Consider the following 26,876-nt stretch of genomic DNA (forward strand, 5'->3'; position numbering starts at 1 on the left):
AAGATGAACTTATCCTTTAATGATTGAACTTGCAGGGTAGTTTACATGTCCCATAAGAAGGAGCAGGCAAGACAGGGCAGATCAACTTTTAGCTTAGTTCATCAATTTAATTTGTGCCAGCACATTTGTCAAGCAGACATTTAAAGATCTTTGAACAAAAAAATGTATTTTATATCCGAACAAAAGTGGAAAAATAAAAATATGCGAGCAGGCAGAACTTTATTACAGGAGAGACATGCCATGTCTCTCCCACAATAAAACAAGCTTACCTGCCTGTTCACAATTTTCTCGAGAAAGTTGTGCATGTGAAGCTCAGGCCGTGTACACACGCGGGGACTGTTCGCTCAACTTTGTCCATCAAACAGTTTCAGCGGACAGTCCGCTCAAAATTAGCATGGACGGACTTGCCCAAACACGACGAACGAACAGTCCGCTGAAACCGTGCGCGATGACGTGAACGGCACGTACGACGGGACTAGAAAACGACGTCCTATACACTGCAATGCAAACTTCGGCGTGTAAATCCTTTCTGAGCATGCGCGGAACTTCGTTTGACGAACAAGCCTACACACGAGGGGACTGTTCGCTGAAACAAAGTTTCAGCGGACAGTTTTTCGGAATTTCCGAAAAACTTTGTTCAGCAGACTGTCCGCTGAAACTGTCCGCTGAAAGCCCACACACGGGCGGACTGTCCGCCGAAACACTGTTCAGCGGACAAAGTTGAGCGAACAGTCCCCGCGTGTGTACGCGGCCTTAGAGTACATTCTTGGCACACTTGGGTGCCAGAATGAATTGACATCATTCTTGCTAACCAATCAAGAGGGCCTGAAGACCTGGCACCTATAAGAGGCCAAGGAGAAAATGTTGGCATCTGCGAGGGAGCAGTGATGGGGGCATTTGATGACTAACTATAAGCATACTTTATTTGAATACCTTACCTGCAGTCCCACACAGCTCAACAGAAAGTCCTTGCTCAAAGTTTCTCTTCTCAAATGCAGATGTCCTGCAAAATAACATACATAAAGAAAAATGTGACAGTTTATAATAGCAACAAACTTAAACTTGTGTTCAAAATGGCCTAGTAATAAGGCAGGAAGAATAAATGATATACCAAATGACAGATGAAGAGGGGAAGGTTTAGATAGCAATGATGTCCAGACAAAAGGTCTATATCCCTTCTTACAAGGTACAGCAGAAACTGTAATATTAATGCCTTTTAACAGGTGGTGAAGTAATACACTTTAGAATACTACTTGACCTAATGTCTGATAAAAATGTAGGAAAATAAATTGTGTGCAGGCTATAGGATATATTTTAAAGCAGTAAATCTGACATTCAAACATTCACTGCATGTCACGAATGACCGTGATCATTCACTACGAGTGAATGTTTGGCAAAAGTCACATTCGCTGCTTTATATATTTTCCCCCTTTCCCGACAGTGATGTATACACATTCTACAGTGCGATTTTGTTAGTATGATGGATATAGAAATGTACTAGTGCCCAAGATATTGGCTCATTATAGGATTTAGGTGACATTCGCACTGGCATTTTGGCACAGTGGCTAGGTACGGCTGCAAAGTCCCTAACCTTAAATAACAGGTTGTCTGTGGCCACAACTATTCATGGCCCTTCACACAGCCAGTGATTACCTGCAGCGATCGTTGCTGGACACTTAAACACTGTAATCTTTAGCTGTGCAATCAGCCATGGATAGCTGTGTCTGCCGACAACCTGTCATTAAAGTGTACCGGCACATCGACCACAGCTACCTGCTCACACCTGTTAAACACCGCAGCAAAAATGCCACTGCCATTCGCACTGTAGCAAATCACCTGTGCGAAAGTAGCTTAATAAGTGGCGAATCTTACGAAGCTGAATCATATGTGCACTCTAATATAAGACAGTTTTGGCTTTCTGTAAAACACATTCCTTGATTTCAATTATAAGCTTACGTTTGTGACAAAGAGACTGTAGAGCATCTGGTGACATCTGAAAGCATAAAAAAAAAAGAACAGGATTATAGGATTTAAAATCTGGGTTAACAATTAGTTCCACTGACAAGCTAGCAATATTTTAAGGAGTATAAATATGAGCAATCATTTTTTTGGTTACATGCAAAAAACTTCAAAGATCTGAGTTGATGGGCTTTTGTTTGCTTCAGAAGGATTTTGCATTCCCATGCATGTCTATTGAATGCAAAAAAGCACTTGAAGCAGGACAAAGGCAAATCAATGCACATGTCATTACATTCCAAATGATCTCACTCTGATATCAAACCGATGCCATGAACAGAAGGCTGGAGTCCATCGATACCTGCCCTAAAAAGAGTCCTAAAATACATTTTTTGAACCAGTTTTAACCCATCCCAGTGCTTTGATGTTACCAAAACAGCGAAAAACACTTCCCACAGTCACCGTTTTCATCAATTCTGGGCTTCCTCAGCTCTGGTTTAGGGTTCATTCATGCAGCAGCTGGGCAGAACCCTGCATGCAGCAATGATACTGACTGGCTGCCCAATCAGCCAATCAGAAGTACCTCTAACTGCCAATAAGAAAGGTTTAGGTTAAGATAAGGCAGGAAGAAAAACTAGGTTTGACTTTTAAACTAACAAAATCAACGCAATACATAATTGTAATTAACCGCTTGCCGACCAGCCACTGTCATTTTACTGCAGCAGGCTGGCATGATCGCTGTCGTAGCTATACGCCGGCTCGTAGGATCGGGATAGCAGGTGCGTGCGTGCATGCATGCCCGCTGCACAGCAGGGGTGCCAATGCTAGTGGCCGACTGTTGATATGACCACCGGCCACGAGGGATCGCGGGCACTAGAGGCAGAACAGGGACGCGTGTGTGTGTGTGTATATAAACACACACATCCCTGTTCTGTGAGGCGTGACAGATCGTGAGTTCCTATTAGCTAGGAACCACGATCTGTAATTTCCTCTAGGTCAATCCCCTCCCCCTACAGTTAGAAACACACATAGGGAACACCGTTACCCCCTTGATCGCGTGTTAACCCCTTCCCTGCCAGTGGCATTTTTATAGCACTGATCACTGTATAAAGGTCAATGGTCCCAAAAATGTGTCAAACGTGTCCACCACAATGTCGCAGTCTAGATAAAAATTGCAGATTGTCGCCATTACTAGTGTAAAAAAAAAAAAACATAATAAAAATGCTATAAATCTATCCCCTATTTTGTAGACACTACATCTTTTGCGCAAGCCAATATACACTTCTTGTGATTTTCTTTTAGCCAAAAATATGTAGAAGAATACATATCGGCCTAAACTGAGAAAAAAAAAATTGCTTTTTAACAAAAAAATAAAAATAAAAACAAAAATGAGGATTTTTATTATAGCAAAAAGTACAAAATGTGTTTTTTTCAAAATTGACGCTTTTTTTGTTTATAGAGCAAAAAATAAAAAACGCAGAGGCAATCAAATACACCACAAGAAAGCTCTATTTGTGGGGAAAAAAAGGGCATCAATTTTGTTTGGGTGTGCAACGTCGCATGACCGTGCAATTGGCAGTTAAAGCGACGCAGTGCCGAATCGCCCAGTCATTCAGCAGCCAAACTTTTCGGGGCTGAAGCGGTTAAAAATAATAATTATTATTACTATTCAATAACTATTTCTTACTTAAAAATTCACCAAATAATAAAAATAATTGATTATTATAATTATTAAGCAATACTTTTTTTTTTACTTAAAATTTCCCCAAATCCAACACAGTGATGTAATGTGTTATATAGTGAATTGAGTCTAACGTTTGTAATGGTTACTTCATCCACTGGATGGTGCTGTGAACCAGAGAAAACACTGAAACACATGCACTGCTGTATTGCAAGGAATACAAACATGCAAACAAATAGGACACGTAATGAAATAATGTATTTAACCTTTAAAAGCCAAGAACTTCCAGCATTGATGATCCCATAGAACATATATCTATAACTGATTGAATTTTTGGTCCTGTATTACGATTAGAGATGCATTAAAAAATAGGATTTTTAATACAGCTTACCTGTAAAATCCTTTTCCCGGTGTACATCACGGGACACAGAGCAGCCATAGTAATTACTATGTGGGTTATATACCACCTATAGGTGCATGGACATGCAAAAAACAGGAAGTCCCCCTCTATATAACCCCTCCGATACAGGAAGTACCTCAGTTTTGTAGCAAAGCAATGTATATCCCAGCTAGAGAGGAGGGACCTCTGTGTCCCGTGATGTACTCCAAGAAAAGTATTTTACAGGTAAGCTGTATTAAAAATCCTATTTTCTTTATCGTACATCACAGGACACAGCAGCCATAGTAATTACTATGTGGGATGTCCCAAAGCAATGACCCTGAGGGAAGGGAGACATATTAAAGCAGGCCACCATTAGATGTGAGGACCTATACTGCTGCCTGCAGTATATTGTGCCCAAAAGCGGCATCCTCCTGCCACCTTACATCCATCTGGTAAAATTTAATAAATGTATGTACTAACGACCATAGAGGCCTGGTGACGCACTGCCCATGAAGCACTCACTCCCCTGGTAGAATGCGCTCTAATCTGAAAAGGTGGAACCCTTCTTTTCAATCCATAAGCCTGAATTATAACCTGGCGAATTCACCTTTAAATAGTCGATTTTGACATCGCCTGCCCTTTTCTGGGCCCCTCTGGCAGCACAAACAAAAGCATAAGTCTTCCGCATTTGAGCTGTCACCTTCAGATAGATCCTGACAGCTCTCACCACATTGAGAGAACGCAACAATTTCTCTTCCGCAGAGCGAGGATCTAGGGGGAAAAAAAGGCAGGGAGACATCTTGGTTCAAGCGAAAACTGAACACTACCTTAGGCAGAAAAGTTGGGTGGACGCAACACCACCTTGTCTTTATAAATAATTAAGTATATCTCTTTACAGGAAAAAGCTGCCAATTCTGACACTCTCCTTGCCGAGGTTAATGCAATCAAAAAAAAAAAAAAAACACAACTTCCTTGTCAAAAGGATCAAGGGAATATGGCGCAAAGGCTCAAAGGGTTGTTTTTGCAAGACCGATAAAACTAGATTCAAATCCCATGGGCACAATGGCGGCCTGACTGGTGGAGTTATACGTGTTACCCCTTGTATAAAGGCCCAGATCAAAGAATACAAAGCAAGCGGTCTGAAAAAATACTGACAAGGCCGAGATCTGACTCTTGATGGTACTCAAGGCTAGCTTCATTTATACACCCAATTGTAGGAAGGCAAGAATTCTTCCTATGACATACCTTCGAGGATGCCATCTTTTGGCTTCACACCAGCAAATATAGGGCCACCAGATTCTATAATAAATGGCCCTAGAAGCCTCCGTGCAATAATCAGGTTAGTTACCACTGAGCCTGAAAGCCCCCGATGCTTTAAAATGTTGGCTTCAATAGCCAAACTGTTAAACTTAGCGATTGTAAGGCAGGATGGAACACCAGTCCTTGCGAAAGCAAGTCTGGACGGGATGCAAGAGTCCATGGTCTCCCTACTGCCAACCTTATGCTCTCTGCATACCAGGATCTTCTGGGCCATGCCGGGGCTACCAGTATCAACAGCTTCCCTTCCTCCTCGATCCTGTGTAGAAGCCGCGGTAGCAGCTGAACTGGGGGGGGGGGGGGGGGGACACACACACACACATAAATCAGTGAAAACTGATCTCAAGGCGTCACTAGCGCATCTGTCCCAAATGCGAGTGGATCCTTTGTGCGTGACACAAAGCTGTCCAACCTGGACGCCAACAGATCTATGTCTGGGGTACCCCACTTTTGGCATATGGCTGGAAAAACCTCGGGATACAGGGACCATTCCCCCAGAGACAATTGTTGGAGCCTCAAGAAGTCCAACTGCCAATTCTCCACTCCCAGAATGAAGAAGACTGCTGACATAAAAGGCACATGCTTCTCTGCCCATGTCAGATAATGGTCCACCCCCCTCTGGGCCTCCTGACTCCTGGTACCCCCTTGGTGGTTGATGTAAGCCACAGTTGTGCATTGTCGGATAAGTATCCTGACAGGACAACCCTGCAACCTGAAAGTCCAAGATATTAGAGCCAGACGCACTGCCCAAATCTCTAGAATGTTGATGGTTTCTTCTTCTGAAAATTTCTGGTTATCAACACCAATTGAGACGCTGGCGCACCTTTGGGGACAGATACATTGGGTAGTCCAAAGCTTGGATCCTCTTGTTCCAAGCAGACAGAATGCTGCTTTGCAAAATTCTCGAATTAAATTGGGCATAGTAAATAGCTTCGAAAAAAGTCACCATTTTCCCTAGCAACCTCATGCAAAAGGCAAATGGAGGGATCCTTCTTTCCCTTAACCAGATCTCTTATAGCCCTGACCGTCGTCTGAGGCAAAAATACCTTTTCTTTGACTGTGTCTATGACCAGAAATTCGGCCAGCAAAAGTCTGATGGAGCATACACACGATCACATTTTCCAACCAAAAGCTCTCATGGGTCTTTTGCTGGCTGAATTTTCAATTCCGTGTATGCTGCATTAGTGAATTTTTCCTCCGTGGGATACATGAGAAAATCTCCCAGGAGGAACAAAATACCCATCTGGGTGATCCCAGTCTGCATATATTAGTTGCTCCAGCAGTGGGTGTAAAGGGAAAGCATGCGGGCCCTGTGAAGGACTCCATGAACCCAAAGAAGAAACAGGGGGCCTCGGCCACCCCCGCTGGGGGCAACTTGCATGCAGAACAGACCAATTCCGAAAGGGATTGGACTAGGAGTTTTTGTGATTGCGAGGCTGAGAAGGGCTCCTCTGAGATTGAATCTCCAGAAGAGGAGTGATCTGCCTGCCTTTCTTCCCGGTCACCCAATGGCACCTCAATGTCATCTGCCCATTCCTGCCCCAATACTGAAAGGTCAGGAGAGGGAGAAGGTGACCTTTCACATTTTTTCCTGAACTGGGAGACAGAGACACAATCATGTTGGCTATTTTTCCCTGCAAACCAGCTAATGCTGAAGCCAAATCGTCCTTGGTGACGTATGCAGAGGCTGAAATTTTGGATGTAGCCACTATGTCTGACAGCCTCAATGGCTCAGACTGGCCAGTTGCCTCTGGCCTTTCAAGGGAGGATAGTACTGTGGAAGCATGACTAGGATCCTCAGATCCTGACACCGGCGCCCTTGCGCTCCTCCCTGCTGTATTCCCCCCACCTTTCCTTCTGGAAGACAAAGCCCTAAGCACAAAATGCAGAGTTACTTAAAAAATGCATACACTGCTGAGCTGTAGCCTAGCAAAAAAATGCTGCTATCACTGCTCAGCCTAATGCCCAGTTGGCGTGCCTTTACATGCCTGTATCCACACCTATACATGGCTTACATGCCCCAGTATGCTCTGCGTCCCTCCGTCAGCCACCAGACTCTTCAGAGTCACAAACTTTATAGCCACTGAGCCTGTGCCATGTGCTACCTGCAGGCTCGGCCTCCACATGCATGCCGGCTGCGCCTAAGCCACGCCCCCTGCGTCTTACGGTGGCCTTTTGACCAGAGCTGACTCCCGCATGCGCATGTGGATGAGGCGGTCCCAACTCGGGGGGGGGGGGGGGGGGGTAGGGGTTCCATTACTATGGGGGGAGGAGGCGGGCGGTCCCAGGGCCTTTTGGCGGACAACTTGCAGACCAGGATGAGGGGCAATGTCCCCAAAGGAGCACTTCCAGACAGAGAAAAACAAAGGAGAGCTGGAAAGCATGACAAGTAAACACCAGGTATGTTACAATACACCCTCTAGGAGGTGAAAAAAATAGGCAAGGCATCCGCTACTCAGAAGAAATCCCTTACAGTGAACATAATCTGTTCCTTTCCCAGGTTTTTCCTCTTTTTTTTAAAAAACTTACTATTTCCACCCCAGGTTACTGCTGGACTACACAGGTCTAAAATCGGACCTTCAAGGACCGGGTCCCCCTCGCTTGGACCTGTACAGCACCCTGCCAGGACAACCTTTGGTTTAGTCATGTATCCAAGAGCCTGGGTCCCAGGGTCCAGCCCTCCAAAAAGAGGAGCATTACAGGCAAAAACCTTGCTTCTTATTCCACGAGGCTCAGGTACCATCCATCTTGGCCTTTTTGCCACCTTGAATGGATCCGACTGCATAGCCCCTTGATCCTGCCAAGGATTTCTCCAATGGGGCTGTCCTTATAGTACTTCAATCCACTGTGACCATCACCTTGAGACACTGGCAAAAAAACAGAGGTACTTCCTGTATGGGAGGAGTTATATAGAGGGGGACTTCCTGTCTTTTAGGTGTGCCAGTGTCCATTCAACTACAAGTGGCGTATAACCCACATAGTAATTACTATGGCTGAACTGTGTCCCGTGATGTACGATAGAGAAAGAAAAGTTGGGCCCTAAACACTGAGGGATTTTAAACCCAGCTAGTAAATGCTGCTCTAAAGGGCAGAAAGCATTTACTATGTATGTAACAAGCTTACTAAATCCTGCTAAAAGTGTGTTTAAAGCCTTAGATACCACCCTCGTTAAGAATTTTATTCAGCACTTTTAGATTAGAGATGTATACTCTAAAAAATATAAAGGGATTTAAAAAACAAAAAAACACTTCCCTTGAAAAGCAGGAACCTACACACCCTATAAAAAAGTTTCTGAATAGTACCCTGGCACACTTAGCCAGACTATTATGTAATGCAAACAGAGCCCTGTTTCCAGTCAATGGCTCTGCTCTACTCCCTGCTGCAGTAGCTGCCTATACTGGCTAATAAGGCCACCGATTACAGAGATGAGCAAACAGGAATGAGGCTGGAAGGGGCAAGTCAGAGCCAATGAATGAAAAAATATTTTACAGGATCCTTGGTTCCAGCACATCCAGTGGCCACATATTTATGGTAAGCATTGGTTTCAGAAATATCACCATCCCACCCCCCCCCCCCCCCCCAAAAATTTTTTATTTAAACTAAAAATTGCTTTGCGTATGAAAGGTAACACAATAGATTGGCTGTAATGCCCCCAACCTTCCTCTGCCCTGGGTAAAACCCAACCAGAATGACCCAGCATTTACATAGGGCTCGCATTCCTCAATTTAGCCTCAAAAACATTGGTGTAGGGGTGCAAACTGACAAGGTCTCTTAAGCAGCAATAAATTTGCATCATCTCTGATGCAAGGCTTATTTGCTTTCAGAAATATTCAATCTGAAAACAGATTCTTAATGTGTTTGAAAGTTACAGTTGAAGGACTTACAGACTTGCTAAACCACATTTCTTGTGACCAAACTAAAAAAATGACTGAACTGCATAATCCATTATAATCTGTAACACCAGGCGTGTCCTGAATAAGGACATTCACAACTTGCTAAAGTATTTGGCCATACACATTAATATACTGCTTTCATATAGCCTGCTTTAAATTGAACCTTGCATAAAAAAGAAAAACGTTTTAATGAAAGCCCCCATTCTCAGAAAAAATAAAAATAATAAAAAGGTGTCAAAAAGCAGCATTTCAAAAACGCAAAAGGGTACTTGTTTGGACCCCACTTCCCGGAGGCAACTGCTGCCTCCCAGGATTTTCCCATGAAAATCCTTGCGGACTTTTAAAGACCAACCCCCTACCACCACCCCACTTCACCTCTGATTACCACTGCACAGTGCAGGAATGCATTTTTTGAAGATTTGGGATCCTCCTGGTCCATTAGGTGAATCTGGAAGTCAGGAGTGAGGGGAACATTTTCTTCTTCCAATATATATATATTTTTTTTTTAGGGATCTGCTTATAAAAGGTTTTCACTCAAGGTTCACGCATATTTCACTTAAGATTCACAAAATTTTCTAATAGGATTCAATTGAGGAAAATGCATTTTGGGTCAAATTTGTGAATTTTGCTTGTTTGAAAACATTTATAAAAAAGGCACCTTGGGTTTAAACATAGGTTTTTGTTTTTATATTAAGCAGTTGGGCTAGGAAATAAGCAAACCCTGCATTTTCAAGCAAGGTCTGCTTTATCATTGGTTGACCTTTTGTTCTACCTTACTGAATAATCCAGCTAATGTGCAATTCTGCTATTTTATCCTTTCCATTGAAACAAAGGTCATGCTTAAATGGTCCATGCATTCATTTTGCAGCTAAGAAACAAAATCTGAAAATGCACTGCAAGAGATTGTAATATTTAGCATGGCTTTAATTTTTAAGAAGATTCTTTGGCAAATTTTACACATATGCCCCAACTATGAAGTAGCCAGCCTTACCTAAGGGGTGGTAAACTTGATGGACAATATCACTGTGTGCTTCCCTGGCATCCATTTTGAGCATGTCTTGTTGAGTTCGATCACCTACTTGACCAGTGGTTTCGACAGACTCTTCAACTTCCACTTCGGCCAACTGCTCTTCATCAACAAACGGGTCTGTTAAGCAGAGAGACTGTTCCATGGTAATCTGGGCATTTGTGCCTGCCTGTGCTGTGCATGTCTGGGGAGAAACTTCATCATTAAACCAGAACTCTGGATTTAGTCTACTGGAGCGCCTGACAGCATAAACAGAGCATTCCTGTTTGAATGCAGATTTATTGGTCATCTGCTCGGAAACGTTATGTGCTGGCCTTCCAGAGTCTGTTTCCATGGATCTGTTCTCTCTCCTGAGAGACAGAAATGGCTTGTGAGTTTTCTCCAGTTCTGCTTTATTACCCCTTCCCAACCCCTGCTCAGATTTTCCTTGCATTACATGGCTACAAGAATCAGCAAAAGCTGCATATACTGGTTGTGTCAACCTGTATGGCTTGCTTACATCCCCACAAATGTCTTTTGCAAGTAGTACTTTTAGGATTGAAGACTCTGTCCTTGTTGGTTTCGTCCTTTTAAATTTTCCCTGTGCATAGCACTTCCCCTTGGCATTAGCAGTGTTGACTTTGATTACTTGGTTGGAACAAGAATGCACAGATGGGGTGGTGTTAGTCTTTGGTCTCTTCAGGAGACCAGTATTATGCTGGTGTTTCTCATCACTGTGATGTTTTTTTGGTGGAAGGCAGTAGGTGTGCATATACCTAATAAGGTCCACCACGGCCTGCTTCTCCCGTTCACATGTGAACTGAGGTTCTGGGCTCTGTAAAGCTGGTAGTGGAGAGAAGCTGCCAGATTCATCCTCACTGTGATCCTCCTCAGTTGAATCACTTTCTACTTCCTTATTGCTGTCATCCTTGGCTGAAGATGGAGGGTCACTTGCAGGTGACACCAAATGCCTTTGTAGCTCAGTACAGCCTCTGCCATGTGTCTGAGGAACACCAGTCTGTCTTTCTACTGGAGTCTCCACCTGCAAGAAGGCCATTATACAAAAACGCATAATCAGACATAGACAACAGACGTCACAAATGTAACCTAATGTCCAAGACAATTTGAAAGGGGTTTTGGAGACCTGGCTACACATGGCCAGCCTATGATAATCAGTATAAGGCTGCTAATAATAGGGGAGTTTATACAGCACTGACAAGCAGTACATTGTTTAACTGGATATTCTCCCTAGAGTTATGTTTTCTGACTGGAGAACTCAAGAAGTAAGCAAAGATTATTGAATGAGAAGATGACGATGGGATGATTTAAGTAATCTGATCCTAAACAAGCTTAAAGTGGAAGTAAACCAATCGATTTAAACAGTTAAAAAAAAAAAGGCATGCCGGGAATGCCAACTGCACATTGGCTGTGCTCTCAGCCAAACTATCAAACCATCCAATGGCTGGTGTCATAACGAATCACATGTGCAGCACCATAGCAGTTGAAGATTAAACAGAGGCAAAGATGGCAGCTTCCTTGGCTGAAAATGATAGGGGAGTTTACTTCCACTTTAATGCTGCCCTTTGGGACTCATTTGCTGACATATCATTGTGCTCTGCTATACCCTACTGACTTTTACAAGTCAATGCCAACTGCTAGTGTAAAAGAATGATTGACAGGTCTGCAAAGCTACATAAAAACTTTGAGGACCGATGAGTAAAACACGCATCATTTGCCAAAATGTTAAATAACCTCCCATGAGTGCTTTAATACTCTGGCAACACAACCTCTAAGTTGTCCTTCATATTAAAAAGCTGACATTTACAGTTTGTTTAGCTCTTGTCCTGGTGGCAATGCAGGAAGTGCATTTCCTTTCCAATGGGTTGGAGTGCACTTTAAAACAATATACATGTGCAGATATTGCTCTGTCAAATAAGCTTAAAGTGGTTGTAAACCCTTACATATACCCAGTGAAGGAACCATCCTCAGGTGATACACAGAAAATACTACATAGGTTATACCCATTTATCTGCAGTCTTCTCTTCTCTACAGCCATTCAAAGTTCTGCATTTATAGGCTTGTTTGCATGGTTAGAAAAAAGGGGCGGAAAGCTGAAGTTACACTCAGCAGAGCGCTGATTGGAGGGAAGGGACACACCCCCTCCACATAAAAACAGAGCTGAGGTTTATCAGCTGAAGGTGCCTCCCTGTCACCTTTTTTTCTCTTTGTATCAGGAAAAATTGTCAGAAGTGATTCATGCTGATAGAGGAAGGAAACAGCAGACAGAAACAACACTTAGGGGGTTATTTACAAAAGGCAAATCCACTTTGCACTGCAAGTGCACTTGGAAGTGGAGTCACTCTAAATCTAAGGGGTAGATCTGAAATGAGGGGAAGCTCTGCTGATTTTATCATCCAATCATGTGCAAGGTAAAATGTTGTTTTCTATTTTCCTTGCATGTCCCCCTTGAATCTAAAGCGACTTTACTTCCAAGTGCACTTTCAGTGCAATTTCAAGTGCACTTGTAGTGCAAAGTGAATTTGCCTTTAGTGTTAGTGTTTTTAAGTAAGAGACAAGTACACACTATGGAAGGATATGCTTTGTACATATTTCATGTCGGAGGTTTACAACCACTTTAACTAGAGAAGTAAACATCTTTCAGCATGTGGATAAATTCAAACACATCAAAAATAGCTAATAATAAAAGTCTGTTGCTGACGATCACAGATATTGCCTAAATATTTGCTTTCCCAAAAGTTAAGAAGAAAGCATCTGCCTTTACCTTCAAACACTGCCGGTGAGGACGAAGTTTTGTTATCCCAGTTTGCCTGCAGTTGCTGTCATTGGGAACGTCAGAGCCGATGGGCGTCTGCGCTGGAGAAAGCAGTAACTTCTTGAGCTGTAAAACAAAGTGAAGACACATCAGAGACCATACATTGCAAACCCTTAACATAGAAATATTGCTGAGCATACACAAGCACACAGCATCCTGAAAAAGAACTTCTGATTTCTAGAGTGGTCAATGCAGTATTGGGTATATAAAGCAGAAGCTTTATAGGTTACGTATTCAAGTCACTTGATTATGTAAAAAGGTTCTTTCATATATACAGGATAAAACCCTTCCTTACGAAATATAGATTTTAAAGCTTTCCTCTGGAACATCACAAATAGAATTTGTACACTGTTGAACTTTTGTCTTTGAACCAACTTGGAAAATTCTTGGCCACAATGGACAACTGTCATCCACCAAATGTCTGAAGGAACAACGTTTTTTGTTGTTTACAGCAAACATTGTATATAAAAGGATAAGTTCATGTATCAAACAAATATATATATATATTTTTTTTAGGAGCCTGGAAAGCATTGCACCAGCAATCAGGTGATCCTTGGTGCCATGCAGATGCAGTATGGGCATTAGACTGGCGTTTTAAACTTGTTAATGAGGAGTTAAAAATGCTCCCCAAACGCCATATGGGCAGTTTTGAAACGTTTAATGAGCGTAAAACTGCTCCACAAACACTTATTCCATTACAGAAAATAAACTAATCTTAACGCCCTGCAATCGCACTGCAACTGCCTGCCAGAGCATTTTCAAAGCGTTACCATAGACTTGAAAAGCTACAAATGCTTCCTGACTCGAGGCTTTGCTAACACTTCATGTTTTGTTCCCTGTGTGCTGTCCATTGTATCATTTGCATAGGTATTTGAGGGGTGTTTAACGCCTCTCAAAAGTCTGCTTTAAATGCCAGTGCGAACTAAGCCTTACACCGACAGGAAGCATCAACAAACTACTACCAGGGTGCTCAACGCCGCAGTAATTTATTGAGAGCTACAAGCCAACAGCCGCAAAGGATGTCGGTACTTGTAGTTCATTCACTCGCAGAACTCTTTTTAAAAAGTGACTGCTGGTATGGGGAACGTCTCCCTATACTGCTGCCACACAGGCAGTGGATTGCTGAGTGGCTGCAGGAGCAGGAACATTTTACACATTCCACCCTAAAAACAGGTGGAACACGTAACATGTTCCCGAAAGTGAACTTATCCTTTAATGTCTGTAGTACAGAATAAAGACAGGTCCATTGCTGCCTACAGCTATCAGACTTTCTTCCTACAGTTAAAAGGAGACCCGTTATTTTTTTCTCCTATGATACTCACTGTTAATATTGTACAAGTATCCATAGAAGACTTCAATAAAACAGCTGAACAGAAGCTCTAGTTTTTGGCTAATATTTTGTAAGGCCTGAAAGTTCAAATAACCTCCCTTTTTCAGGAGTAAATTTAAATAACTTTTATAAATTATTTCCAACTGGCCTACTTCCATCAGTTCTACATGCCTCTTTACAGACATTATTTCGCAAGCTGCGGCCTATGCTAGTTCTATTTTTCAGAGAGTCTTGTCGTTGGTGTATAAGAAGGGAAAGCGTTGCCTTATAATCCATAGCACAGAAGGCTGCACAAGCACAGCACGGCATTGGCAAATCTGGCCGGGCCCCTGAAATAAACTTATCATGCGATGCAGCTAAATGATCAACATTGCAAGCATTCTTTGTTTATCTTGTTCCTTTATAAAAAGGCCCACAGTCTAAGTATTCACGTTGCCCAATGGCATGTTCAAGATTAGCTTTTTGCCATAGAGATATATGAATTGGTAATGTGTGCACACAGCAGAATACTGCAGATAACATAAGACAATTGAGTCTATAGATACTCCGTGCCAACACACAAACTGTAGGAACAGATGTAATAACCTGCATAGGCCTTATATTTCTAATTTTAGCTGTACCACTACATAAAAAAGGATGTAGGCGTTTGGTAAATGTGCATAGAAACCCTAGCAATAAACTTCTATTTTGGTCTGGTAAATATACCATTAAAAGCATTTTGTTCCATTTGTGTAAAAATACCTATTGATCATGTAAAAAAATAAAAATAAAAAATCAGAGCTGTCCTGTGCACACTTCCTGCATTATCTCACAGTAGCGCTATAGAACAATTGAGAGATTGGGCAAAATTTTGCAGATTAGCAACAGACAACTGGGCAGGGCTGACACCAGATCTTGCAATTTTAGTCCACAAAAAACACACGTGGTGTCATTCCACGTGAGGAAAGTGGGAGCTTAGGTGCATAATATAGGATTGCAAAGATGCACTACATTTTTTTTTGTCCTGACATAGGCTTTAACAGCTGATCAATAGGGGTTTGAGGGTACCAAATCCTGACTGGCATAGCAGTCCAAATTGAGTTTACTAATTTGTAAAAAAGTGAGAAAGCTCTTTAAAAATTACATATAAATCTCCAACCCTTTTATTTTCAGATACAAATGTGAAATAAATCACATGAGCTGTAAAAAGCTAAAAAAAATAGTCATAGACCCCAACAATCATGCACCGAAATTAGCAATGGCAACAGAAAGCCATCCACACAAATAGTAACCGTGTGGAGCAGAAAATTCTTTTTTTGTGCAAGAACAGACAATTATTGAAGTTCAAACAACCCTTAGAGCTGAACCAGATACATTCTGAAATGGGCAGAAAAGCATCCATTAGGCACACATCTCATTGGGAAGTTGTTGATAAATGATCCCTCTTGCTCATCAGGCTGTGTATCAAGTGTGTTACAACAAATGCATGCACCGCGGACAAACCTAATTGTATTCTTTTTATGTGCTACATGCATAAATGTAATTTAGAAGAACATCAGATGGGCGCTGTTTTTCTTAAAAACACTTTTCATGAATATGTTTTCTAATCAGTTTATTTTTCCTAAAATAGTGTGTCAGTTATCAAATTTCCATGTAATTTGACTGTTACTCAGCTGGAGTTCTGAAATTTAGCATTTTCTTCCGACTGTCGGTAACTTGCTTTTATTTACTGTGCATTAGGCAATAAATAGGCAAAAAGTCAGCCAATAACCACACATGTAGGATTTGATCTGCATATGATGGGCCAAATGATTGGTTAGACTGTACAGATCATAGCAGTAGTATTGTAGCTCTATCAATGCAAATATCAAAATGACCAAGTTTTTCCACCTGCTCAATTTCAAGTAGACTGAATGGTCAGCTTGGGATCCACGTGTAAAAGGGTACAGTATGTATAGGTGAAATGATTGGCTTGATCAACAATCTTTTTGTCGAGATTCTCCTCGACGTCCTCAACCTAGCCATTAATAGCAGTAATATGGAGGTGAAACATATATACACTCATCGGCCACTTTATTATTTACACCTTGCTAGTACAGGGTTGAACACCTATTGCTTTCAGAACGGCTTTAATTCTTAGTTGCATAGATTCAATAAGGTGAAACATTCCTCAGAGATTTTGGTCCATGTTGACATAATGGCATCACACAGTTGCTGCGGATTTGTTGGCTGCACATCCATTGTGCAAATCCACATCCCAAAAAGGTGCTCTATTGTACAGGCAGTCCCTGGGTTACAAACAAGATGGGGTCTGTAGGTTTGTTCACAAGTTGGATTTGTTTGTAGGTCAGAACAGAAGTTTAGCTTCAGCCCAAAAAAATATTTGAATACGTTTTTTGGATAGCATAGGGAAGGGTTAACACCCGTGAATCATTTGTTTTGCAGTCTGTACCCCTGTTCAGAAGATTTCACCTCACTTTCTGTCCCTGTGACAATTGGATTTTGAAAATTTTGGGTTGTTGTAGAAGTATTGGTTATAAAGTTTCAGTGGAGACAGCCTTTTTCATGATAACTCTTCGCCCTTGTACACACGGTCGGACATTCCGACAACCAAATCCGTCGGATTTTGTCCGAAACTGTTACATACACACGGTCGGACAAAGTTGTCAGAAAATCCGACCGTTCAGAACGTGGTGACGTTATTTCGTTACGTTCAGGCTAGTAGCCAATAGCTTTGCTGTAGGAATTTGATCTAAGCACGCGTGGCACTTTGATCGGAATTCTCTACACATGATCGGACAAGGTCTGATTGGATCATGTTGGCGTAAAAATTTTATAGCCAAGCTGGAAAACTTGGTCCCTCGGATATTCCGACGGAAACAGTCCGACTGAGCCCACACAGTCGGATTATCCGACAACACGGTCCGAACGGACATTTTCCGTTGGAATGTCCGACCGTGTGTACAAGGGCTTCCAGGAGTCAATTTCCCTTCCTAGGGTTAGATTTCCTCTCATGTCCTGTTGTCTACCTCAGTTTGTAAGTAGGAGTCATTTGTTTGTAACCCGGGGACCTCCTGTATCGAGACTGTGGAGGCTTTTGGAGTACAGTGAACTCATTGCCATGTTCAAGAAACCAGTTTGAGATGATTTGAGCTTTGTAACATGGTGCATTATCCTGCTGGAAGTAGCCATCAGAAGATGGGTACACTGTAGTCAAAGGGATGAACATGGTCAGCAACAATACTCAGGTAGGTCGTTGGTACTAAGGTGCCCAAAGTGTGCCAAGAAAATTTCCCACGCACCATTATACCACCACCACCAGCCTGAACCATTGATACAAGGCAGGATGGTTCCATGATTTCATATTATTTAAGCCAAATTCTGACCCTACCACCTGAATGTTGCAGCTGAAATCGAGACTCATCAGACCAGGTAACATTTGTCCAATTTTGCTGAGCCTGTGCGAATTCTAGCCTCAGTTTCCTTTTCTTAGTTGATAGGAGAGGCCTTCTGGTGCTGTACCCCATCTGCTTTAAAGGTTTGATGTGTTGGGCATTCAGAGATATTCGCATACCTTGGTTGTAACGAACGGTTATTTGAGTTACTGTCTGCCCATTCTCTGACCTAAACAAGGCATTTCCGCCCACACAACTTCTATTCTGTGGATGTGTTCTCTTTTTCAGTCCATTCTCTGTAAACCCTAGATATGGTTTTATGTGAAAATCCCAGTAGATCAGCAGTTTTTTAAATAATTAGACCAGCCTGTCTGGCACTAACAACCATTCACTTAAATCCCCTTCCTTCCCCTTTCCGATGCTTGGTTTGAACTTCTGTAAGTCCTCTTCACCACGTCTAGATGGCTAAATGCATTGAGTTGCTGCCATGCGATTGGCTGATTAACAATTTGTGTTACCAAGAAATTGAACAGGTGTACCTAATAAAGTGACTGGTGAGTGTAAGTGTGACTGATACTTGGGTGGGACAAGGTGCAATACAAAGCAGACCATGAGATTTCACACATTAAAATGAACCAATGCTTTCCCCAGGCAGGCAAAAAAAATCAAAATAAAAACAGTTTAACATTCAGACCACTTGGATGTTTACAAAAAAATAAAAATAAAGGGTGATCAGAGGTCTGCCTTGATGCAGGTAATGCTGGATTACGATTGACAGCCAATTAAAATATTTTAATTCTCAATCAACCAATTTAAGTTAAAAACAGCTCATGTGACCAGCACTCATGTAAATTTGAATAAAATTCAAATAAACTGTAATTAGGATATGGGCAGTGTATTTTACATTTTTTACATTAATTAGGGTTTGGATGCAATCTTAAGGGTTCATGTAAATGAACGTGGTGTTCCTGCTTTTCAAATGCACGTCTAAGACTCATTTCGTTCAATGATATAGAGTGGATGGCAGTTCTGAGGTCGCCCTGCTTTGCATGTTGTCTGGAAGCAACAAATCCTATTGAGATGCAGGTCAAACATAGCATTTTGCTGCATTTCGTCTACGCAAGCCCTAACTTTGCTAAAAAAATTAATTATTAGTTATAACACAGACATGAGTGTGTTTCTTTAAAAACATAATATGGATTGAATAGGTGACAAAATTGTTTTAGCCTAACAGGCAGGGCACTGCAGTAGTTATTAAAAGCCGACCACGATTATACTACCCTTTTGAACTACAAAATGTAGTACTTCGAAAAGCAACAGCTACCCTCCCATCCTCCAGTACAAAATCATTAAAATGGAAAATGCAGCTTGCCCTATGGGAAACTGCAGCACATCAACTGGAATACTAGTATATTCCTATGCTGGGTCCTTTAGAATAGGGAAGAAAACGTTTATTTGAATCTAATAAATACATATTACACATACAACATATGGATGAGTTTTGTATATTTTTTAAAGCCTTAAATGAAAAAATTCAGACCTTTTTTGCCTATCATACCCATGCAGGCGGCTATTCAGGGCCTCATCCATTTCCACTTTAAACAGTAGGAAGTGGTTCTTACTATAGACAGCTCATCTTCAGTTTCTAGACTCTTAAAGGACTCAGATGGGAGGCAGGGTTTTGGCGAGAGGGCGGGTGTGGGACAGAAGTCCCCATCGTCAGAGGATATGAAGGCTGACAAGCTGATCTCATCATCCAATGTCTGGGTGAGGGCTTCCAGCAAGGCCTCATTGTCACCATATATGATCTGAAAAGAGAAAAAAGGTGATTAGTCAAAAACACTGAATATATAATTAATGGCCAAGGACTTAAAACAATCAATTATTCTCTGTAAAACAACATTATTGTCTAATAATCTATGGAACTCGGAGGAGCACTTTCAAAGATAAATTAAATAAAATCCAAGGTGTTTGGTCTGTAAAATAATGCTGTCTTAAGGTCTTAATACATAAACTTGTAAATATGTTATTGTGGTACCTCACCAGTGTATGGGTCCAGGATTCTCAGTCAGGCAGGTTGAGGGGCTCCAGTGTATTTGCTTGTGTGGGAGGAAACTGGCTTTTCAGTTTTCTCATTATTTAGTAAAGTCTACTTTGGGACCTGGAGCCCAGGGATTTCTTAAAGCGGAGGTCCACCCTAAAGTGGACCTTCCGCTCATTGGAACCCTCCCCCCCTCCGGCGCCACAATTGGCACCTTTCAGGGGGTAGGGGGGTGCAGGTACCTGTACAGTACAGGTATCTGCACCCACTTCCAGGGTAGATTCTGCAGAAGGTACGCCCCTTTCCGCAGAATCGACGCCCCTTTCCGAAGGTCCCCCGCTGCCTGCTGGGAAACACACGGATCCCAGAGACAGCGGGGACCATCCTTATTGCGCAGCGCGACTCGCGCATGCGCAGTAGGGAACCGGGAAATGAAGCCAAAAGGCTCCACTTCCTGATTCCCATACCAAAGATGGCGGCGGCAGCACCCGAGAGACTATCGAGAGATCGGCTTCGGGTGCCGACATCGCGGGCGTGCTGGGCGGGTAAGTGTCATTATTTTAACAGTCAGCAGCTGCAGTATTTGTAGCTGCTGGCTTTAAAAAAATTTAAAAAAACGGTGGACTCCCGCTTTCAGAGATCCGGGTGGGATGAAGTCCCCAGTCCTGGGTCCAGTTTGAGACTCACTGGCACACTGATTATCAGGCCCACACATACCTGAACAGAGTGAGGACCATGGTTCTGGGCTCCACCCTCCTGAGGAGTCCAGGCTTGCGAAGGAGAACCCAGAGAGAGTGCAGGTGTGCACTGGAGAACCCAGAGAGAGTGCAGGTGTGCACTGGAGAACCCAGAGAGAGAGCAGGTGTGCACTGGAGAACCCAGAGAGAGTGCAGGTGTGCACTGGAGAACCCAGAGAGAGAGAGAACAGGTGTGCACTGGAGAACCCAGAGAGAGAGCAGGTGTGCACTGGAGAACCCAGAGAGAGAGCAGGTGTGCACTGGAGAACCCAGAGAGAGAGAGAGCAGGTGTGCACTGGAGAACCCAGAGAGAGAGAGAGAGAGAGAGAGAGAGAGAGAGAGAGAGAGAGAGCGAGCGCAGGTGTGCACTGGAGAACCCAGAGAGAGAGAGAGAGAGAGAGAGAGAGAGAGAGAGAGCGCAGCTGTGCACTGGAGAACCCAAAGAGAGAGAAAGAGAGCAGGTGTGCACTGGAGAACCCAAAGAGAGAGAGAGAGAGCAGGTGTGCACTGGAGAACCCAAAGAGAGAGAGAGAGAGAGAGAGCAGGTGTGCACTGGAGAACCCAAAGAGAGAGAGAGAGAGAGAGAGAGAGCAGGTGTGCACTGGAGAACCCAGAGAGAGAGAGCAGGTGTGCACTGGAGAACCCAGAGAGAGAGAGCAGGTGTGCACTGGAGAACCCAGAGAGAGAGAGCAGGCGTGCACTGGAGAACCCAGAGAGAGAGAGCAGGTGTGCACTGGAGAACCCAGAGAGAGAGAGCAGGTGTGCACTGGAGAACCCAGAGAGAGTGCAGGTGTACACGGGAGAACCCAGAGAGAGAGAGAGAGCAGGTGTGCACTGGAGAACCCAGAGAGAGAGAGCAGGTGTGCACTGGAGAACCCAGAGAGAGTGCAGGTGTACACGGGAGAACCCAGAGAGAGAGAGCAGGTGTGCACTGGAGAACCCAGAGAGAGAGAGCAGGTGTGCACTGGAGAACCCAGAGAGAGAGAGCAGGCGTGCACTGGAGAACCCAGAGAGAGAGAGCAGGTGTGCACTGGAGAACCCAGAGAGAGAGAGCAGGTGTGCACTGGAGAACCCAGAGAGAGAGAGCAGGTGTGCACTGGAGAACCCAGAGAGAGTGCAGGTGTACACGGGAGAACCCAGAGAGAGAGAGAGAGCAGGTGTGCACTGGAGAACCCAGAGAGAGAGAGCAGGTGTGCACTGGAGAACCCAGAGAGAGTGCAGGTGTACACGGGAGAACCCAGAGAGAGAGAGCAGGTGTGCACTGGAGAACCCAGAGAGAGAGAGCAGGTGTGCACTGGAGAACCCAGAGAGAGAGAGCAGGTGTGCACTGGAGAACCCAGAGAGAGTGCAGGTGTGCACTGGAGAACCCAGAGAGAGTGCAGGTGTACACGGGAGAACCCAGAGAGTGCAGGTGTACACTGGAGTAGCCAGAGGAGACCCGAGCCTGACAGGGGTTAAGAGGGCTCAGAGTGGGAGCCTGAGCAGTGATGCTGCTGCTTAAGAGAGCCAGGCGGCTCTGCGTTTTTGTTTGCAATTTTGCATGTGTGAGCCAGGAGGCTGAACGTACTGTCATTTAAAGCCGATGGTGAAAACCCCCTGCAAGGGAAACCACTTTTGTTTTCATCTCTGGAACTTTGTTTGAGTTTCTTTAACCACTTGCCACCCGCCATATAGCAAAATTACGGCGGCAAAGTGGTTTCAATACCCTGACCAGGCGTCATAAGCCGCTGCGTGCCCCCGGGGGCATGCATTGCGGTGATCGTTGTTGATCATTGTTAACACTTACCTTTCCTCGTTCTTCAGCTCTGTGACCCGATCGCAGGACACAGGTGGCGATCGTGTCCGCCGGTCCCGCGGCCATGGTGCTAAGAACCGGATCGCGAGTGTGCCGCCGGGGGCGAGCGCACGACCCACGGCTGGGCACTTAAAGGGCAACGTACCTGTACGTGCTTGTGCCCAGCCGTGGCATTCTGCTGACATATATCAGCGTGAGGTGGTACTTAAGTGGCTAGGCAGATATAAAATACACTATTTAACCGCTAGCTTACTGGCCACCTAAACCCCCCTTCCTGCCCAGACCAATTTTCAGCTTTTAGCGCTACCACTCTTTGAATGACAATTGCCCGGTCATACAACACTGTACTCAAATTAAATTTTTATAATTTTTTTCCCCACAAATAGAGCTTTATTTTGGTGATATTTGATCACCTCTGGATTTTTTTCTTTTTTGTTAAAATTTTTTATAAAAAGACCAAGTTTTAAAAAATAAAAGATAAAATACAAAACCGTTTGCAGGGGGCATGCAAAGGGGAGGCCGTCTATTGATGGCCTTCCAGCAAAGTAGGTTCGCTGTAGCCGTCATTCGGCTATAGCATGGATCTGAAGGGGTTAAAGTAGCATTGTGTTCATCTTAAACAAAAAGAAAAATCTCTGGTCACAACCATTTTAGTTTTACTTTTTGGTAGAATGTGGAAGGGATGGACCAACTGTCATGTCCCCACTGGGGAGATTCACCCCTCTGTTTGTACTGGTGACCATTGTCACTTAGAAAGAAAGTGTCTTTAGCACAGAAGGTAAGGGGAAATCATCCAATAGGGACACCTACTCTAAGGACCACTGTTTAAGAGGGAATTCCACTCAGTTAAAGTGGAACCCCACTGAATCTCAGTGCCACAATTCAAAAACGCTATGTAATTCATTTTTGATATTAAAAGCAAACTCACTCATCCATCCATATCTCCATGATTTATTTTGCTGAGAAATCACTTCCGAACCCCCCTTCCTCCTAGCAGTTCTGGCAGTGAGCATCTTAAGTAAATGCAGATGATTCATGCAGCATTTACTTCATGGAATCCATCTGCCCTCAGCTTAGGCATGCCGGCCGGAAGGTGTGCTTCGCTTAGAAAACCCCTCCTCTATACCTGAAGACTCCTGGGATGTATCATTTGCCTAGGCATGGAAACCAGGAAGTAATAGAAGAAATGTAAAACAAAAAAGTTTAAGGCTGAGTTCACACTACTGCGAATTGGATGTGGATTTCCCTGCATCCAATTAGCATGTTAGGAGATTGTGATCAGCTCTCTATGGTTCACACTTCTCTGGAGCAGTTGCGGTGCGAATTACACAGGGGTCCTGTGCGTCTTCTGGTCTGTTTCAGATCTAAATTCAGTCAAAAATTTGGAAAATCTGACCTGAAACAGTGAACGGGGATGCATCGGGCCCCCTGCTATGAGCCGCTCTGTGCTTCAGTGTGAACCCAGCCTCAAACAAGTCAATATGATAAACTTTGCTATCCATTTACTAATGCTAGCAGCAGAATGATCACAAATAGTTCATGTTGACAGAGTGAAGTTGCATTTAGATTCCTCTAACTTTCTGTTGCATTCTTTGGGACAGGAAGCAAAAAATAACCTGGCTTTTAAACGCTTCCATACTGGATACATCATTACAAAATGTTGACGCTACATACTTTTTAAATGTATTTATTTTTATGCAAATCACTGAAAACATCCACCTGGATCTGACTTGGTGCTAGCCCGTTAACAGTCCATCTAAAGAAGATTTTAGACAGAGTGGGCAAAGCAGCAAAATGAACCAATCAGTTGTGCTACACTACAAAGAGCATGCTGAAGAGGGAGAGAGAACCGAGTGACAGAGAGAAGAGCCCATCAAATCGCTGCTTCTCCTTTCACTGTCCAGTCACAGACTGGGGGTGAAGAGCAAACCTGAAAGTGTATGGAATAGAAAAACCAGGTCGCTTACCCTAACAGGCAGGTCTGTGTGGTGTGGCAGAGATGTATAAATCTCAGAACTGGCAGCTGGCTGGGCAAAAACACAAATACATTGGCAGGTAAAACAGCTCCCTGTATTTCATCGGTGTATTTAGCGTTTTGCCTGGATTTCAGCTTTTGCTGCAGAATGGTTTGTAAAAACAATAGTCTAAAATGCACCGAAAGATTTATATGTTTTGGGCTGCAGATAACACTGGGCCACCATGGTATTAAATCAAGAAACTGTCACTTATAACTACTGTAAATAGATGGGCAGTTTGATTTTATTTTTACTTCCACACCCCTTCACATTTATCTCTCCCAGTGCCCAAATGAATGAGTGGACTAGGGTTGACTTTGGGTTTAGTAGATCTTTGGGATGGAACAGATTGATTATTCCATGAAGGCGAAAAAGCATTCTTCCTATCATTCCAACAACTGAGCTTTTATCAGGTGCTGGAACGCAGGTTTGCTATAACCTGCTGGTAACCTAGCGTCCAAATCCCTTTAGTCCTCTCAAAGACGTTGCTTCAGTCTGAAGCAATTGAAGTGTCTAAACACAAACTCCCAAACATCCTGTAATCTGTTCAGCAGATCCCTGGAGAACCTTCAACTCAGCTGACAAATGAGCTCCACTGTCTCTAGGTAGAAAAAAAAAAAAAAAACTTTTATAGACACCAAACATAATAACGATACAAAAGGAAAAATCTATAGGAAAGTAAAAAAATAAATGCGCCCTCCTCTGAATTGACAAATTTGAGCTACATTTAGCTGTAATGGGAGCAAAAATGAAGATGAAAATGGAGAACTCCAAGATTGCAGGTCCCATAGGTAGGAGACTGGAAACCTTCATAATTCGGAATAACTGTTAAACTGAAGTTCTGCTAGAAGGACGACCAAATACTATCAATAGTTATTCAAAACTTGAATAACTATAACTAAGACAGCAAAAAAAAAAAAAAAAGTTGTACATGAGCAATATACTGTATTTATTGGCGTATAACACTCACTTTTTCACCATGAAAATTGTGTGCAAATAGTGTGTGCGTGTTATACCCCAATACAAAAATTTAGTTTTTTTCCTGAAACTTCCCTCTTAAAATGAATGCGAGTGTTATACACCTGTGCATGTTATACGCCGATAAATACGGTAGTTCTCTAAGCTTGTACTCAAAATGTATTTTTATTCATTATCTTTTGACTACAATGTGGAGACATTGACACATCTAGATTATTGTTTTCCTTTGGTACCCATATAAAATGAAGCAAAAGCAATCCAGGGATGTTGTGCAACGTAGCCAATCAGGTAATTTACTACTTTGCAACAGGGCAAATATAGCGAGAACCAACTTTTGCATTGATTTTCATCAGTGAACCTCAACATTTGCCGAGATGAATCTTTAGTGATCTCACCAGACATAAAACACGTCACCATGTAGCATGTGTAAAGTATGTGGAATAAAAGCAGTAAGACTGTAGTCACCTGGAAAAGCTCGGAGTCGTCAGCGCTGTACTGATTGGACTCGTTTTCTGACTGATCGTTACACCACTGCAACTCATTAAAGCAGCTGTTAGTGTCAAAATCACTAGCGTCCAACTGGGAGAGATCGATTTCGGGGAAGTCCAATGACAGAGGCTCCTCACCAGGCTCCTGAAAGAGAAGGAAAGTGCACAAGATCAGTCATGGAATCGTGCTCCCTACATGATATCAGGAAAACCCTGCTTTTGGCAGGGCAAATAATCTGCCCACTAGGCCTCAAATATCAACCATTTAAAAATACACGTTTTGATGGGCAAGCTTGTACACCCACACCAATGACACGTCTGAGTTTTGTTTTAAGGAGCAGATAAAGGACCATATGTCTGTTATAGAACACATACATTTAGGCATTTGAAAAATAAAAACTGTAGATACACATGATCTATTTTTGCTCAGTTTTGTACAATTTTTACAAAGCATGTAGTCATGATAACATAAGGGCACACTGGTATATGCTTGTTTGGACCTTAATAGAAGGTCTCTATGAATAATGAAATTACGTTTTAACCTCACTCCCCTCTATATAGAAAAATAAGGACTCCTTTTTTGCGCAGCTTCCATCTTTTTCTCGGGACAGACCATTTGACTGAACCACTTACTAGTGAAATCTAATGCATAGATTTGATTGTAAAATATATATATATGTTCTGTATTTGAATGGTTAGACTTCTGTCCTCCAAAATATTGTAATCTAATTTTATATACAGGCATTCCCAGGCTTACAAGCAAGATAGGCTCTGTAGGTTTGTTCTTAACCCCCCTGACGGTATTCCCGAGTCTGACTCGGGGTGGATTTCTCATACCAAAAGCGGTATCCCCGAGTCAGACTCGGGACAGCGTCGCTGGATCCAGGAGGAGGTTTACTTACCTTCTCCCTCGGATCCAGCGTTGTCTCCCCACTGTACGAGCGAGCCGTGTCTCGCTCGATGCATTACATCGCCGATCTCCGTGCCCTGCGAGCGTTGCGACGCACGGGCACGGAGATCAGCGCCAAATTCAAAAAGTGAAACAAACAG

The 26,876-nt window shown here is 43.1% G+C and overlaps 1 protein-coding gene across 3 annotated transcripts in view; it reads right to left on the minus strand.

Annotated features, from left to right (window-relative positions):
* Positions 1-26,876, minus strand: part of PPARGC1B (PPARG coactivator 1 beta) — a 144,003-nt gene that overhangs the window by 16,331 nt on the left and 100,796 nt on the right. For all 3 annotated transcript variants that reach the window (XR_013270888.1, XM_077472699.1, XM_077472698.1), the window contains exons 2-7: positions 25,804-25,971; positions 19,395-19,580; positions 13,018-13,134; positions 10,221-11,277; positions 1,957-1,993; positions 939-1,003 (exon numbers count right to left, since the gene is read on the minus strand). Coding sequence is in view for 2 of the 3 variants with exons in the window: in XM_077472699.1 (XP_077328825.1) it covers positions 939-1,003; positions 1,957-1,993; positions 10,221-11,277; positions 13,018-13,134; positions 19,395-19,580; positions 25,804-25,971 (1,630 nt within the window). In the remaining variant the exon portion in view is untranslated. The remainder of the gene's footprint in view (positions 1-938; positions 1,004-1,956; positions 1,994-10,220; positions 11,278-13,017; positions 13,135-19,394; positions 19,581-25,803; positions 25,972-26,876) is intronic.

The sequence above is a fragment of the Lithobates pipiens genome, unplaced genomic scaffold (genome assembly GCF_037356315.1).
Source record: "Lithobates pipiens isolate NorthernLeopardFrog02 unplaced genomic scaffold, aLitPip1_a1.2 Scaffold_8, whole genome shotgun sequence".
Lineage (NCBI taxonomy): Eukaryota > Metazoa > Chordata > Amphibia > Anura > Ranidae > Lithobates > Lithobates pipiens.